This window comes from Oryctolagus cuniculus, chromosome 6 (assembly GCF_964237555.1).
Source record: "Oryctolagus cuniculus chromosome 6, mOryCun1.1, whole genome shotgun sequence".
In the NCBI taxonomy this organism is placed as follows: domain Eukaryota; kingdom Metazoa; phylum Chordata; class Mammalia; order Lagomorpha; family Leporidae; genus Oryctolagus; species Oryctolagus cuniculus.
The window spans coordinates 37,513,450-37,527,079 of record NC_091437.1 but is presented as its reverse complement, the minus strand read 5'-3'; the positions used below and the strand labels follow the sequence as shown (position 1 = coordinate 37,527,079).

At 62.7% G+C, this 13,630-nt stretch overlaps 1 protein-coding gene across 5 annotated transcripts in view; it reads left to right on the top strand.

The window, feature by feature from the left end:
• CAMK2A (calcium/calmodulin dependent protein kinase II alpha) overlaps nucleotides 1–10,640 on the top strand; it is a 61,373-nt gene extending 50,733 nt beyond the window's left edge. For 4 of the 5 annotated variants that reach the window (XM_070076310.1, XM_070076311.1, XM_070076312.1 and 1 more), the window contains 4 exons: nucleotides 1,768–1,843; nucleotides 4,148–4,242; nucleotides 7,409–7,637; nucleotides 7,839–10,640. In XM_070076310.1, the coding sequence (XP_069932411.1) occupies nucleotides 1,768–1,843; nucleotides 4,148–4,242; nucleotides 7,409–7,637; nucleotides 7,839–7,842 (404 nt within the window). In that variant the 3' untranslated portion in view covers nucleotides 7,843–10,640. Of the gene's footprint in view, nucleotides 1–1,767; nucleotides 1,844–4,147; nucleotides 4,243–7,408; nucleotides 7,642–7,838 lie in introns of those variants that run through there. The other variant, XM_070076314.1, reaches the window with a different exon arrangement.
• Nucleotides 10,641–13,630: the final 2,990 nt, after the last annotated feature.

Below are 13,630 nucleotides of genomic sequence, written 5' to 3'. Positions count from 1 at the left end.
CCAGGGTCTAAAGGTGGGTTTATTCCCAGCCCAGGTGCCTCTGATCGGCCAGGAGAGCGAGGATGGGTGGGTCACCATGTGACCGACACTGAAAGATGCTCGCTCCAGCTGTTGAGTACTTAGGATGTTCAAGGGCTGCGCTGAGCACAGGTGTGGCCAGTGGGGTGGGCTTGGGGGCTGCAGATGCTGGTTGGGGTCCCAGCTTCACCAGGGCCACTATCTTCTCGCTGCTTCCATTGGCTCACCTGTGACAGGAGGCAGCGCTGTGCCGCGAGGCTTTGCCCCTGCAGGTTAAGCACACAGCACAAGGTCCAGCACACTCGCTTGTGCGTCTGCTCTGTAATGGAGGCCTGTGGGGGCTGGGCCTGTGTCGCGCACAGCCGAGGTGGGGCGAGGGCACACCTCCAGGAGCTCATACTTGAGCCGGGGAAGAGGCGAGCAGGCAGCTGCTTGGGGTGAGTGTGGACAGCTGGGGGGTTAGGTCCCGAGGTCCCACAGGAAACGCAGGCCCTGCGTGTCATCTCTGCACTGGCTGGGTTCCATGTCGTGCAGCAAGGCTCAGCCCCTCACTGACGTCACTCGGTTTCCCCAGTAGTTGGACACAGGGGCTGAGTCCCGGGCCTCCGAGGGGTCTTCCAGCCCCAAGGTTCTGTGATTCTGTCTTCTTCGGGGCCAGAGGCGAGCTCCAGGCTTAGGCAGGGGGCAGGTTGGTGGAGGAAGAGGCCGGTGAGGACCTCTGCCAGGCTGGGACTCCCAGACCGAGGGCCGCGCAGACCTGGCCTGATGCTGTTCCTCTGCCTTGCCTGGGGCCGCTCTGGGGCTGAATCTCCGAGCCTGTGGGGCAGGGAGAGGGGGCCTGCACCCAGGAGACCCTGTTAGGCTGTGCCGGGAGCCTGGACACCTGGCTGCCAACTCCTTCCTGGCTGAGGCTTGGTCACTCAGGTGCAACACAGAGCAAGCTGGCCTGAGCCCACCTCCCAGGTGTGTGAGAGGGGAGGATGACAGAGCCCCTGGGCCTAGGACTGGGCCGCAGGTAATGGGTACCTACCCGTGTGCTAGGCTTTGTCCCACCCGATAGCAACTCTGTCATACCTTTGTATGTCATACCTACAAATACCTGTGTAGGCCACAGTTAGGCTGTGTGTAAGGACCTGGGTCGAGAAAGAGCTGTCTGGGATGGCTTTGTAGGAATCAGAGAGGCTGGTGTCCCCATTTCACAGATGGGAAAACTGAGGCTCAGAACGTCTCACACCTAATGAGAAATCTGACAAGAAGACCATCCGCTGCTAGTGTGTCAGTGGCAGACAGGGGAGACCCAGGAAAGGCCCTGGATTCATTAAGCCTAGAATGTTCTGGCCAGCTCGGTGTCTGATGGCTATTGGCACCCAGTGGAGCCCCAAGTGCAGTGGACGGGGAGCACTGAGATGTTCCTGGGCTCTTTGTGACGGTGCCAGTGTGGCTCCTGTCTTGATGCACAGGGCAGAGCGATGTGGTAGGGTCACAGATGCTGGAACCAAGGGCCCTGGGGTGGCACGCAGGTGAAGACTGCCCCTCGCCTCCGAGGGCGCCCCGACACCTGGTCCCGGGAGCCGAGCCTGTGTTTCCTCTGCGAGTTGAGGGTGGCAATGCCCCGTTGCCCAGGACCACGCCCGCAGGCCCGAGCCGAGCCGTGCGGGGCTCGTGCATCCTGGATGAGCCCGCAGGAAGCGGTGGGGGGTGCTTCGTGACTGTCACTCTGTTATTTCTGTGTCCCCTCCTGCCTTGCAGTGCGGAAACAGGAAATTATAAAAGTGACAGAGCAGCTGATTGAAGCCATAAGCAATGGAGATTTTGAGTCCTACACGTGAGTCAGCTGGGCTCGTCCTGCATGGCCTGCCTGGGTCGCGGCTCCGGGGTGCTGCTGGCTGGCGCTGGGGTCCTCGGCGGCGGCCCTCCGTCACTCACTGTGCATGTGCTGGGGGTCGCACCGGCCTCATCCTTCTGTCTGGCATTCAGATGTGTGCTGCGCCCGAGCTTGCTGCTCTGCCTCCCCCTCACCTCCTGTTCCCCGGGAGGAGCTCCAACAGAACTCCTGTGCTTCCCCACGAGGGGGTGGGCCTCCTCGGGAGATGAGCTGGGAAGGAGAGGAGGGAGGCAGGCCTCACCCTGGACCTGCTCAGAGGGGCTGCCAGGGGTGAGCACTCCCAGGGTGTGGACCTTCAGTGAGCAGGATGAACAGAAGTATCTCCCAGTGCAACCTTAGATCCTCTAGGGAATACAGCAGCCTCCCCCCCCCCCCCCCAAGCAAAGGGAACAGGTGTTATCAGATGGGCATCCCATCCACACCTACACTGGCCTTTGGAGCAACAGCTGTGTGCAAGGGCTGAGCAGAAGCGCCACCTGGTGGTCACTCGTAGCCTCCCCGGTCTGGCCTAGAAGCAGGCAGGCCCTCAGTTGGCCCCAAGGAGAGCAAATATTCTGGGCTTCAGCCTTGAGTCCTGGGTCTGGAGGCCCCATGTAGGCTCTTTGGTGGCAAGCTAAGGCAGATGATCCTTGCTTTTTGGGTTAAGGTGAGCTGGGAAAGCCCAGCTGGGGTCCGCTCTGGGGCAGCCTGATCCTGGTTTCTCTGCAGGAGCCGGCCAGGCGCATACTAACTGTGGGAGGGCTTTCAGCGGCGGTGGGGGCAAAGCCCCTAGGCAGTCACCGGTTCTCTCTGGAGGAATGGGGCGCTTGGAGGGTGCATGTGAGAAGCTGAGGCCAGCATGAGCGTGTGTGTGCATGCAGTTGTGCAGATAGGCGCAGACCTGAGACTGCACAAGGCGCGTGCACAGGTGTGTGTGCACGTGGGAACCAGGCTGCTCGCCTGGTCTTGCAACCACCCCTGGAAAGAGTTAAGCTGGGGTATGTCATGCCACTGGCTCTGGAAAGATACAGCCAGGGAGCGAGGGAGAGGGAGGTGGCCCCTGTGGGCCCCAAGCCCCCTGTGCTATTTCTAGGGGCCCTGGAGAAGCCTCCCCTCTGTATGATGTCACTTCTGGGCGCATCCACAGCTCACTCTGGATTCTGAGCCCTTGCCACGACCTCCGAGTCTGTGGTGCCCATGCGTCTGGTCTGCTGTAACCTGAGTGAGCCCCTTCTTCTCGCTGGGCCTTCATTTCCCCACACGGATGATGGTGGTCCAGCAGAGGGTCTCTCGGTCCCTTCGGTCCAGGAAAAGCAGCCAGATGACTCCCAGAGAGGGGCTCCTTCGTCTCCCGTATGCTCAGCCTGGGAGGACAGTGGAGCTGGAAAGGACTTGGGCATCCCGCTTAGTCTGAGTGTAGCCCCCCCACCCCGCCTCCTGGCTTAATCAATCTGCAGAACTTGAGGTGGCAAGATCTCCTGCCCTTGGCCCTGGGAGAAGTCTGGGGAGGGACCCCCCAGACAGCACAGAGCTAGGACAGTGCACCTGCCAGGGCCCTGTCTGGCTCGGCCAATGCTGCACCTGCTGCCTATTCCAGGGGTCTCTGCTTCCATCCTGGGTGGGGAGCTTTGCTTGTCCTGGGGTGTGTTCTGTCCCTGCTCCACTGCTGTTGAAACAGGGGCCCGTGTTGTGCCACAGATGACCCCATACACCTGGGGATGGGCAGTCCAGTGGCTGCTGGTCGCAGCTGGCTGTCTGGGTCTCCCGGAAGACACAGCCCTGCACGGCGGGGTGGTGAGCTGAAAAGGCGCAGCCAGGCCCAGGCTCTGTCTTCCCTTGCCTCATCTCATGGAAGAGGAAGCCAGGGCTGCAGCTGACCGCAGGGAACCCTGGCAGGTGCACACCTGGGAAGGAAAAAGCCCACCCAACCACCCACTGGGAAGACAAATTAGGAAAAGCCCCCTCTGCGTCCGCTGCACTGGGCCGGGGTGCGAGGCGCAGGGCAGACAGCAGGCAGAACTTCCTCCCCGCCAGCGCCCTCCTGCGCGCCACGCCTCTGCGCACCCCTCAATGTGCCTTGCTTCACCAGATTAAGCTGCTTGCCTGGGGGCTCGTAAGCACTCAGGGGCAGCGCCAGGACCCAAGCCCAGGCTTCCTGGGTGTGGACAGGCACCATGCGGTCAGCAGCGCCCCACTCTTCCGAGTTGGCCAGCCTCTCCCCCTGCGCCAGCCCCCGACCCCCTCTCTCTGGCTTCCTCTCCCCAGGAAGATGTGCGACCCCGGGATGACGGCCTTCGAACCCGAGGCCCTGGGGAACCTGGTCGAGGGCCTGGACTTCCATCGATTCTATTTTGAAAACTGTGAGCAATCCCTTCTCTCTGGGGTGCCTGTTGTCTGCTCTCGTTCCGTGTTCCGCCGGCTGGCACAGCAGGGTGGCAGGCAGGGCCCCAGGGGCGGCTCAGGAGCCAGCGAAGAGGAAGCTTCTGTGTGGACAGCGGTTGGTACCCTCTTGATTCCCTCTCCTAACCCTGGCCTGTACACTTCTGGCTGTGGGTGGGGCTACCGGGGGCGGGACATCCTGGAGGCCAGGGGACATGAGTGACAAGTCCTCCTACCCTCGGCCCGGCCCAAGGAGGGGGGCAGCCTGGGGAGGGGTCTCTTGGTGGAGAAGAGAGCTTTCCCATTGGCTCTCCCGCCTGTCATGGGCCCCGCCCTGCCTGGGGCCCCCCAGGTGCCCAGCCAGTGCCTGTGCATGGGCCCACTGTGGGTGCACACTTGGGGAAGGAGGACAGGAAGCTCACGCTGCTGTGCCCCTGCCTGTGTGTCCAGGTCTCTGTCCTGCGTGTGTGTCCTCCCTGGGCCTCTCCTCCTCAGGGGAGACCCCGGCGGCTTCGCAGTCAGGGGCTGGCAGGCGGCCGAGCCCGGGCCTCACCGAGGGTGCTTTTGGCCTGTGTCTGTGTCTCACCTAGGCCCACAGGTGCAGAAGCCCAGCACAGGACTGGGGGCAGAACAGAGAGGCGGGGGGTCCGGGGTTCCCCCAGGGTGAGGGGCTTGTGCCCCTGAAGCGGCATGGTGGGCACCCGAGGAGGGAATCAACTCAGCAGGTGCCTACCTGCCTGCAGCTTCCTCACCCCCGTCCCCACCAGCTCCCTCCCAGGCGAGAGCAGAGAGCAAGGGCTGCGGGATTGCCTGGGGAAGGCCGTGACCTTCCGTGGTCCCCCTAGCTCGCCAGCGATGGGGCGGGAAGTTTTCTCCTAAAGTAAATTCACGTGCATTAGCACAGCAAATGGATCCCGGGCAGGATGTGAATGAAGTAGTGCGGAGGGGACCCGTGTACGGTAAAGGTGACAGAGTGACCCTCAAGTGGCCGCTGTCACTCGAGTCCCACGCTTCCTTGTGCAGAAGGGGAAAATGCAGCCCTGGGAGGGAAGCGACTTGTCCAGAGGCACCTGCCTGCCTCTGGCGTCCCCTCCCCAGGCCACCTGCGCCGTCCGCGTGGCGGCAGCCCCTGGCTGGGAGCCGAGGCTCTCACCCGCATCCCCCCAGACTGAGCTTCAAGAGTGTGGAGCCGAGAGCCCACCCCGTTGGCAGCGGTGAGGAAGGAAGCTGTGTCTTTATTTCATAGCCTGAACTCGGAGCCCCCAGAGCTAGCAGTGGCGATGGGATTCTCATGGGAAGACAGCTGGCCGCACCGCGCAGGGCCCTGTTGCCCTGAGCCCCCGCCACCCCACAGCCGGCCCCTGGGGGGTGGGCGCTGGTTGCCTTGTGGACTCTGCAGTCCCCACGAAGCAGAATGGAGACCGGGCGGAGGCCAGGCTCCGAAGGCCTAGCGAGTGCAGAAGGAAAACAGCCCCCATCGTCCACCCTCCCCTCAGGGGCTGCCGGAAGCCTGCCACGTGGTCAGGGGGCCCTGCAGTGGCGTGCTGCTTTCCTGACAAACGCCCAGCCCGTCCCCGCGTGGCAAGGCCCAGTCCCTCCAGTGTGCCGAGCCGCAGGCCCTTCGGGGGGTGTTCTAGACGGCCCTAATCCAGTCCCTCTGCGACACTGACATCAGGGGGTTGCACTGCATTCCTTTGAGGCATCGGCCTGTTGTGGGGCAGCTTGCGACAAGTCACGTCGCCTCTCTGGACTTCAGTTTCCGTGTCTGTGAAATGGGTGTATTGCAGTTTGGTAGCCTTGGGTCTCTGGCCCTGGAGGCTGTTGGGAACACTTTTGGAGGCCTCCTCCTGCATTTTGTAGCAGGGCCGGGGCCTGACCTCTGACCCCTGAGACGGCGGCGCTTCTTCTGTCTGCCCCAAAGCCCAGAATGCCTAGTCTGATTTTACAGGCCTGAGACCCGGTGGTTTTACTCGTGTACCCGCAGCCTAGGTGTGAGGGGATTGTGCTGTTGGGGGGTGGGGGTGGGGTCACCAGGTGCTCTCTGCCATCCAGGGAAAGAACAAGGCGTCTTACAGTCTCGGGGGAGGGGATGCCCAGGGGAGCTTGTTAAGATGACAGACGCCTGAACTAGGGGGTCCAAGGGAGGTGCATTTTAAGTCTGCTCTGCACAGGGTTTGCGTCGGCATCCGGCCACACTCAGGGAAGGCTCCGGGAGCCTCTCTGGAGTGGGGTCCTGAAGCCCCCTGCCCAGCCCTCCTGGGTCACTGTGCCTTTGTTTCTACCTTGATGAGAAATTTGAGAGTCTCTAGAGCCAACATCACGGTGACGATGACAGTGGTGGCGGCTCACACTTCCCAAGGGAGGAGCCGACTTCTGGGACCGTTGTCAATTCTGCCATGGGTTATACATTTTCCCCAAATTCTGGGAAGGCTGTGAGCTCCCTGCATCACCACTAAGGCAACCCTTACATGCTCAGGGCTCTGAGACCCCACGATTCTAGTGCTCCCCCTGGTTTCCATAATTCTACAGGAGAGGGAGGTGCAAACAGGGAACGCACGAGCCACTTCTGGGCTGCAGGTACATTCCCCGTGGCCTGCGTGATGTTGCAGTTAGATGCCAGGTAACGAGAAGACTTTCCACCTAAAAACCCAGATTTTCAGATTGTCTGGGGAGAGGCAGAAAGGGTCCTACTTACCTGGCAGCCCTCAGGAAGCTGTGGACGGGGCTCCCTCTCTCGATGGGACGTGGTGTTCTGCTTACCACAGTCCCCCCACTCGCTGTCGCCTCCCCAACCAGAGCCCAGGGCCTGTTGTCACTGCGTGTCCCCTCATTTACCTGGCTGTACGGTCCCTGCAGGACCTGGGCCTGGGCCTCTGTCCCACCTCATGTGGTTCTGTAACCGTCTTGGCTCTGTTCTCCAGTGTCTAAGAGTGATCTCAGATCCCATTACCCGTGTTTGAGAAATTCGGCGGGTCTGAAAGCCGTGACCTCTGGCCATCAGCAGCTGCCCTTAGCTCCCAGGTGGCCCAGCCCAGCCCCAGAGGTGGCAGGGCCTCCGCTGAGAGGGCCGTGGGAGCTGAGGAAGGGGAGGCGGGGAGGCAGGCGGCCCCCGTTGTATCTCCTCTGCCCCTCCCATTCCCACTCCAGTGTGGTCTCGAAACAGCAAGCCCGTGCACACCACCATCCTGAACCCCCACATCCACCTGATGGGCGACGAGTCGGCCTGCATTGCCTACATCCGCATCACGCAATACCTGGACGCGGGCGGCATCCCCCGCACCGCGCAGTCGGAGGAGACCCGCGTGTGGCACCGCCGGGACGGCAAGTGGCAGATCGTCCACTTCCACAGATCGGGGGCGCCCTCGGCCCTGCCGCAGTAAGGGCCCCTCCCTGCACCCACAGACAGCCGGGGTCACCGCTGGCAGCTGCTCAGAGGCTGCAGGGTGGGGCGGGGTGGGGCAGGGTGGGGGGGACTGGGCCCACAGGTGCTGCCTAGGGCCAGAGTTGGGCAGGCCCTGGGGGGAGGCAGCAGGTGGATGGGTTGCATGGTACCCACTGTGTACACCGTGTCTCACAGCTGAAGGACCGGGCAGGGGTCACCGCGTGGCTGCGTGGCAGAGACCCACTCTTTGTTCGTGGAATGTGGCTGCTGGTTCTCCCACTTGGATTTTGCTGGAATTCACCCCGTCTCACCCCACCACCGCCGCCGCCGCCACCATTGGCACCCCTGTACCTGCATCAAGAAAACCTGCTTGTCCACACAGCCATCCTGACTTCAGGTCCCCCGTGCCCACTTCTCACTCTCGCTCCCTCCGCTGTGGGGGCAGGGCTGCCTCAGGCCTGGGTGTCCAGGCTGCTGGCCCCAAGGGCTCCCCAGCCCCACCCCCACCCCTGCTGTTGGCTGCTGGCCTTGCCTTGGCTGTTGGCTGGGACACCCCTCAGCTGTGTGTCCACCAGGGCTGGGGGGAGGGAGGCGTGCAGTGGCGAGGAAGGGGCAGCGGCCCACCCGTCTCGCAGCTCTCTCCTCTTCCAGGGGCTCCGGGGTAGGGCAGTGAACCCCACCCCAGCCCCTGGAAGCAGCTGCCTGCAGAAGAGAGCGGGCAGATGCCAAGAGCCCCTGCCTCAAACCGCCTCCCTACCTCTCCCCCGCCGGCCGACCTCGCGGTGGCCGCCCACCCACGCCCCCGGTGGGAGCAGTGCCACCCTCTCAGGTGCCCCACTCGCCGCCTCCTCCTCCGCCTTCCAGAGCTCGCCTGCCCCCTCCTGGCCCCGCCCCCGGTCACCCTGTCCCCAGCAGCCTCGTCTTGCTTGGGGGGCACAGAACACAGCGTCTCTGTACCGTGTCACTCCCACTCGGACCGCATGCCTTTTTATAGCCAAATTCTGTGTATTTCGTAAAGGGATCTCGCGTTAATGGCTATCTGTGCTAACTACACCTCTGAAACGTTGTGAGGAGGACTGGGCTGGGCTGGGACGAGGTTGGGGGGTGGGAGGAGGGGGGAGGGGAGACTTTTTCTGTTCTGGTTTTGTTTTTGTTTTGTTTTGTTTTTTTTGGTCCTCTCTGAGGTGGCCCCTGTTTCTGGGGCCCAGGACGGCTCAGCTCCAGAGAGAACCTCGCTGCCATTGTGGCCGCAAGGTGAGCTGACGTCACAGTTCGTCTGGGGACCCCGGGACCCCCAGACACCAGCGCTGAGGAGGGGCAGGCTAGCTGGGGGCGAGCATCTGGGCTCTGCTTCCCTCCCAGATGGGGGTCCGCCCTCGTGCACGTCCCGGGACGCTGGGCAGCCGCCCCAGGCATGGCGCTCCTGCGCCTCATCCCTCGGCCTTGGGTTCAAGTTTGTGTCCTTACTCTCCTCCGTCTCCCTGCCCCGGGACTGACTCTGGGGAGGCGTGGCTTGGCATCTCCATGGGACCTCCTGTCTGCACCGTTTCTTTGCATGACTTTATATGCAGTAAGTATGTTGCAAAAAAAAAAAAAAAACCGAAAACAAGAAAAAAACTCAACAAAACCACACGTTCTGGACAAGAGACCACTGAGGCTGAGCGCGCAGTGCCGGCTCGGGGTCCTGTAGCTGCCTCTCCGTGCTCTGGCCTCTGTGCGGCCATGTTCTGCCGGCACGAGGTGCAGTCCCCTCTGAAGGGTTGGAGAGGAGGAGGAGTCACCCCCCTCCCCGGGCTATAGAGGCGGCGCCATCCCTGGACCCTCCTGGGTGTCCTTTGGCGTGGGACTGGCGAAGCCGTTTGGTCCAGAACTTTCTGAGGTTTCCAGATCACAAGCTACCCAGGGACAGGCGAGAAGCCCAGGCTGCCGGCCAGGAGAGAGGCGCCCAGGCCTCCCATTGAAAGCTGGTCTGTCCCGGGCCTCTGTCCTCGGCACAGCCTGGGGTGGGCTCCTGGCCTGCTCTGGGCACAGAGGACTTCCCAGGAAGGCCCAGGGATCCCTTTGCCCTAGCGGCAAACCCGCCTGGCCCCGTCGTGGGCCACTGGTTCCCAGCGCTGTCCTCGGCTGCGTGTGGCCTTCAGATGTTCCTGAGGCAAGGTCTGGGCCCTTCTTCTGCCTCAGTTTCCCCGTCAGTTCAAAGGGTTAAGTGTTCTTAGCCAGACTGACGTCGTGGACACGTGTGGGGGCTCGGCGGGGCTTGTGGCTGCTGGCCCTGGCCGGTCCCGCCCCGCACCCACCTGCCCGTCACTCGCTGCTCAGCGGCCAGGGAAAGAGCAGCCGTATGCATGGAGCGGGCTGCCGTTCCCGGCGCTGGCCACCCTGCTCTGTGAGCTGGGCCAGTCTGCCCTGGGCCTGGATGACTTCCCTTCTCGGAGTGCAGGTCCCTACCCTAGGCTGAGATGGCCCCTACGGGAGAGGCCACCCCTGGGGGTGCGCAGCCGCCTGGCACAGACCCCAGGCACCCGGGGCGACCCTGAGACGCAGGCCCGGAGCCCACTCTCCCCAGGCAAACCCTGGGCTCCTGCAGAACACCCTGAAGATGCAAAAACCCCTCACTCCTGGCAAAGCCTGGGCTCCAGCATGCAAACTTGTGTTTACAGGAACGTGCCAGCTTGGTGCCCGCTTGGTGCCTGCCGGTGCGAATCCTGACCCGCGGCCTCCTGCCTTCCCTCCGAGGGAGACCCTTTTGGGGGGATGTGTTTGCCGGACTCCCCATGCTGGTTTCTTTGTTACTATTTGTTTGGGGGTTTGTTTAAGGTCTTTCTTTTTCTTTCTTTTTCTTCTTCTTCTTTTTTTTTTTTTAAATACGTGGCTGTGAACTTGAATGACCACTGCTCAAAAATTTCTGCTCTTGGGGGTGGGGCGGGGAGGGAAGATGGGGCGTCTGTTTTATTCTTGGTGTTTTCAGTGCAATAAATAGCTGCAAATTTCTGTGCACTCCCGTGGGAACTATTTGCTTCCTGTCCCAGGTCTCCCGTGTGGACCAGTGTCCTGGCCTTCGTCCAGACTGGACCCCCTGGGGGCAGGTGCTCAAGGCGGAGCCAGTCACCGAGAGATTGCATCTGGACAGCGTGCCCTGGCCTTGGGATCGGGGCTGGGCGGGAGGCAGCTTCCTCCCAGGTGTGCCCTTCAGCAGGACAAGTGGTGGATAGGGGTAGCCCGGCTGATGGCTCTCTCTCACGGGGGGCAAGGTTCTTCTGCAGCCCCCAGTTTTCCTGGTACTTCGAGGATGTTACTCCAAAGCCCCCTGCCTCACCCCTTCTCTTCTCAGAGTCAAGCCTCTAGGCCTCAGAGCTCCTGAAAGTGGTTCAAAGAACAGGGGACAAGGGGCAGCAGGGTCTCTCTCCCCACCAGCACACCTGTGGGCCAAGTGCTTGGGGCGGGAGCCTCAGGCTGCAGAGTGCAGTAGCCTGAGTGGAGCTGCCCTCCCCTGGCCAGGTGGTGATGCGGAGGCTTTGCCCCTCGGCTGGCCGCAGGAGAGTGACCACCGGCCCCAGGATGCTGATGCAAGATCGTCAGAGCTAAAACCAGGACAGCCGCAGGCGGGCCAGAGGACCCTAAGTCACCCTAAGCCATGCCCCTCTCCGAGGTGTGGATTCCACAAGGCCAAGGGCACGAGCCCACTAGAGCCCACAGTCCTGTCTCCGGCCACCCAGGCCTCCCACTTCCCCACATCAGTGCTTTCCAGGCTGTGGCTGGTGTGGTCCCGAGGGGTGCCTAAGAGGGGTGCCCCTTGCATGTGTGAGGAACTTGGCAGTGAGAGCCTGGGCTGAGAGAGCAGAGATACCTGAGGGCCTGTGTTTGTATTTCACCCTGGAGCTGGCATACAGGGGCTCCAGGGCTTCTTCCAGCTCTGCCCTCACCTGGCACTGATTCAGCAGCCCAGGAGGTGCACAAAGGCTTGAGGGCTTGGACGGCCATTGCAGGTACTGGCCAGCAGGTGGCGGCACAGGAGCGTGTTACAGGCCCTCCTTGCCCTCTGTGCCGCTACCATGCTGATTTTGAGAAATAACATTGAATTCTCAGAAAGTACTCACTCCACCTAAAACACTGCCATTATCTCACAGGGGCTTGATGCATTATAGCTCACAGGTGCTTTCCCCACACATCCTGTCCCTGTTACAACAGCACTGTTAAAGATGACAATGACACTCAGGCCAGGAGGCTTCTCTAGGACACACCACTCACAGGCCTTGGTGTACCCTTCTCGAGCTGTCACGGTCACTCTCTTCATTCCCTGAACAGGAGCCTGTGCTTCTCCAGGGGCCCCGGGGTGGGGGCGGGCCGGGAGAGCTGGTCTCCCAGCCATGGTGAAAGCCTGTTCCGGGGGATGTCCTGCAGCTGGCTTGGTTCTGAGACGACTCCTCGGGTCTGGCCCCCAGGAGTCCCTGACACCGTCCCAGATAGCGAAAGACGCTCAGAGAATGAGCAGTCTATGCCGGCTGGGACGGGGGCGGGACCTGGCAGTGCAAAGTGCATGGAAGCCCGGAAGAGGGAGGGGAGGAGAGAGCCCGTGATGGGCTGGGTGGGCTCTGCGGAGATGCTCAGTGTGGGGAGCATGGGGTAAGGCAGGGGCTGACAGCCCAGAACAGCGGGGCTGCTGGCAGGGGGAACAGAGTAGGCTGGGGGCGGTGGCAGAGGGGTCAGAGGGCAGAGGGAGCCCAGATGGGCTCAGACCTTCCAGGGTATGGGTGGGCCCCAGCAGGTGACGTGGCTCTCCCCAGCACTGGCTCACAGAGAACCTTGGGAAACGCCCCCCAGCAGGTGCCCGCAGGGTGGGGCAGGTGCGCTCATGCGGGAACTACCCTCCGTGCTCCACCCGGGGCTGCCAAGGTCTCTGGGGGCACTTCCTCAGGGCAGCCTGGCCCGGAGCCTCAAGTGGGGGAGGGGTGACGGGGCTGGAGCCAGGCCAGGCCCCCTGTCTCTCCGGGAGGAAGGGATGCTCACCACTCTCTCCCATGCGCCCTTACTTGGGTCAGGCCCCCAACTGGGCCTCAGTTTCCTCCCTGGTACCACTATGAGCCCAGGGTCTCTGGGTGTGAGAGTCGGTGGGGGGAGCAGGCCAGGCACCAGGCAGGGGTCCCAGCAGCTGGCATTTCACTGGTATCCAGGTTTGGGAACCCTGCGTGGAGCGCCCGTCTCTGGTTCCCATGGTTATCTGCCACACCGCCCCACCCCAGGCTCCCCACTTCCCTGACTCAGCGAGCTCAGCAAAGCCTGTAGGTCCCTCCCCACCACCAACTCCCACCACTCCAAGCCCCAGAGCTCTCGGAGGCCCTGAGTGTGGTCAGCAGCACCGAGGCCAAAGCCAAGCCTGGGGCGCAGACCATCGTCTTGCCGTGCCCACTCCCACTCTGCACCCTCCTCCTGCTGCTGCTGGGAGAAAGCACCAGGGCTCCCAGCGACTGAGCCAGACCAAGGCCATCTCCGAGGAAGGGGTGCTGCCGCCCACCCCGGCAGGCCCACAGCACAGCCCTAGGCACCCTGTGGAGCCCACTGCTCTCCCCCAGCCCCTTTCTCTTCTGAAGGGCCAGGCAGGCTCAGCCTCCAAGGCACGTAGTGCTGAACCTGGCTCCATCTGGGTGCCCGTCAACGCCCCACTCGATGTGAACGCTGGCATCCGGCCAGAGCCTGGGCAGGAGCATCCGTGGGGTCCTCTGTGGCCCTCTGTGCAGGGATCCCCCGCCCCCCTGCTTTACACCGCGGATGCTGGGTGCCACAGATCCGAAGAGGCAGACTGGCCTTTGACCCGCAGACACGCAAGTCTGCCTGGGGTCCTCCTGGCTGCAGCTCCCTGGGGCTGTGGAACAAAAAGCATGGAGACCGAGGGGGCATGGGGTGTGCTCTGTCCCCGGGAATGGGGGGCAAGGCCAAGGCTGCAGGAAGTCACGTGGAGGCGTGCAGCCAGCCCCGGGCTGGCCCTGGAC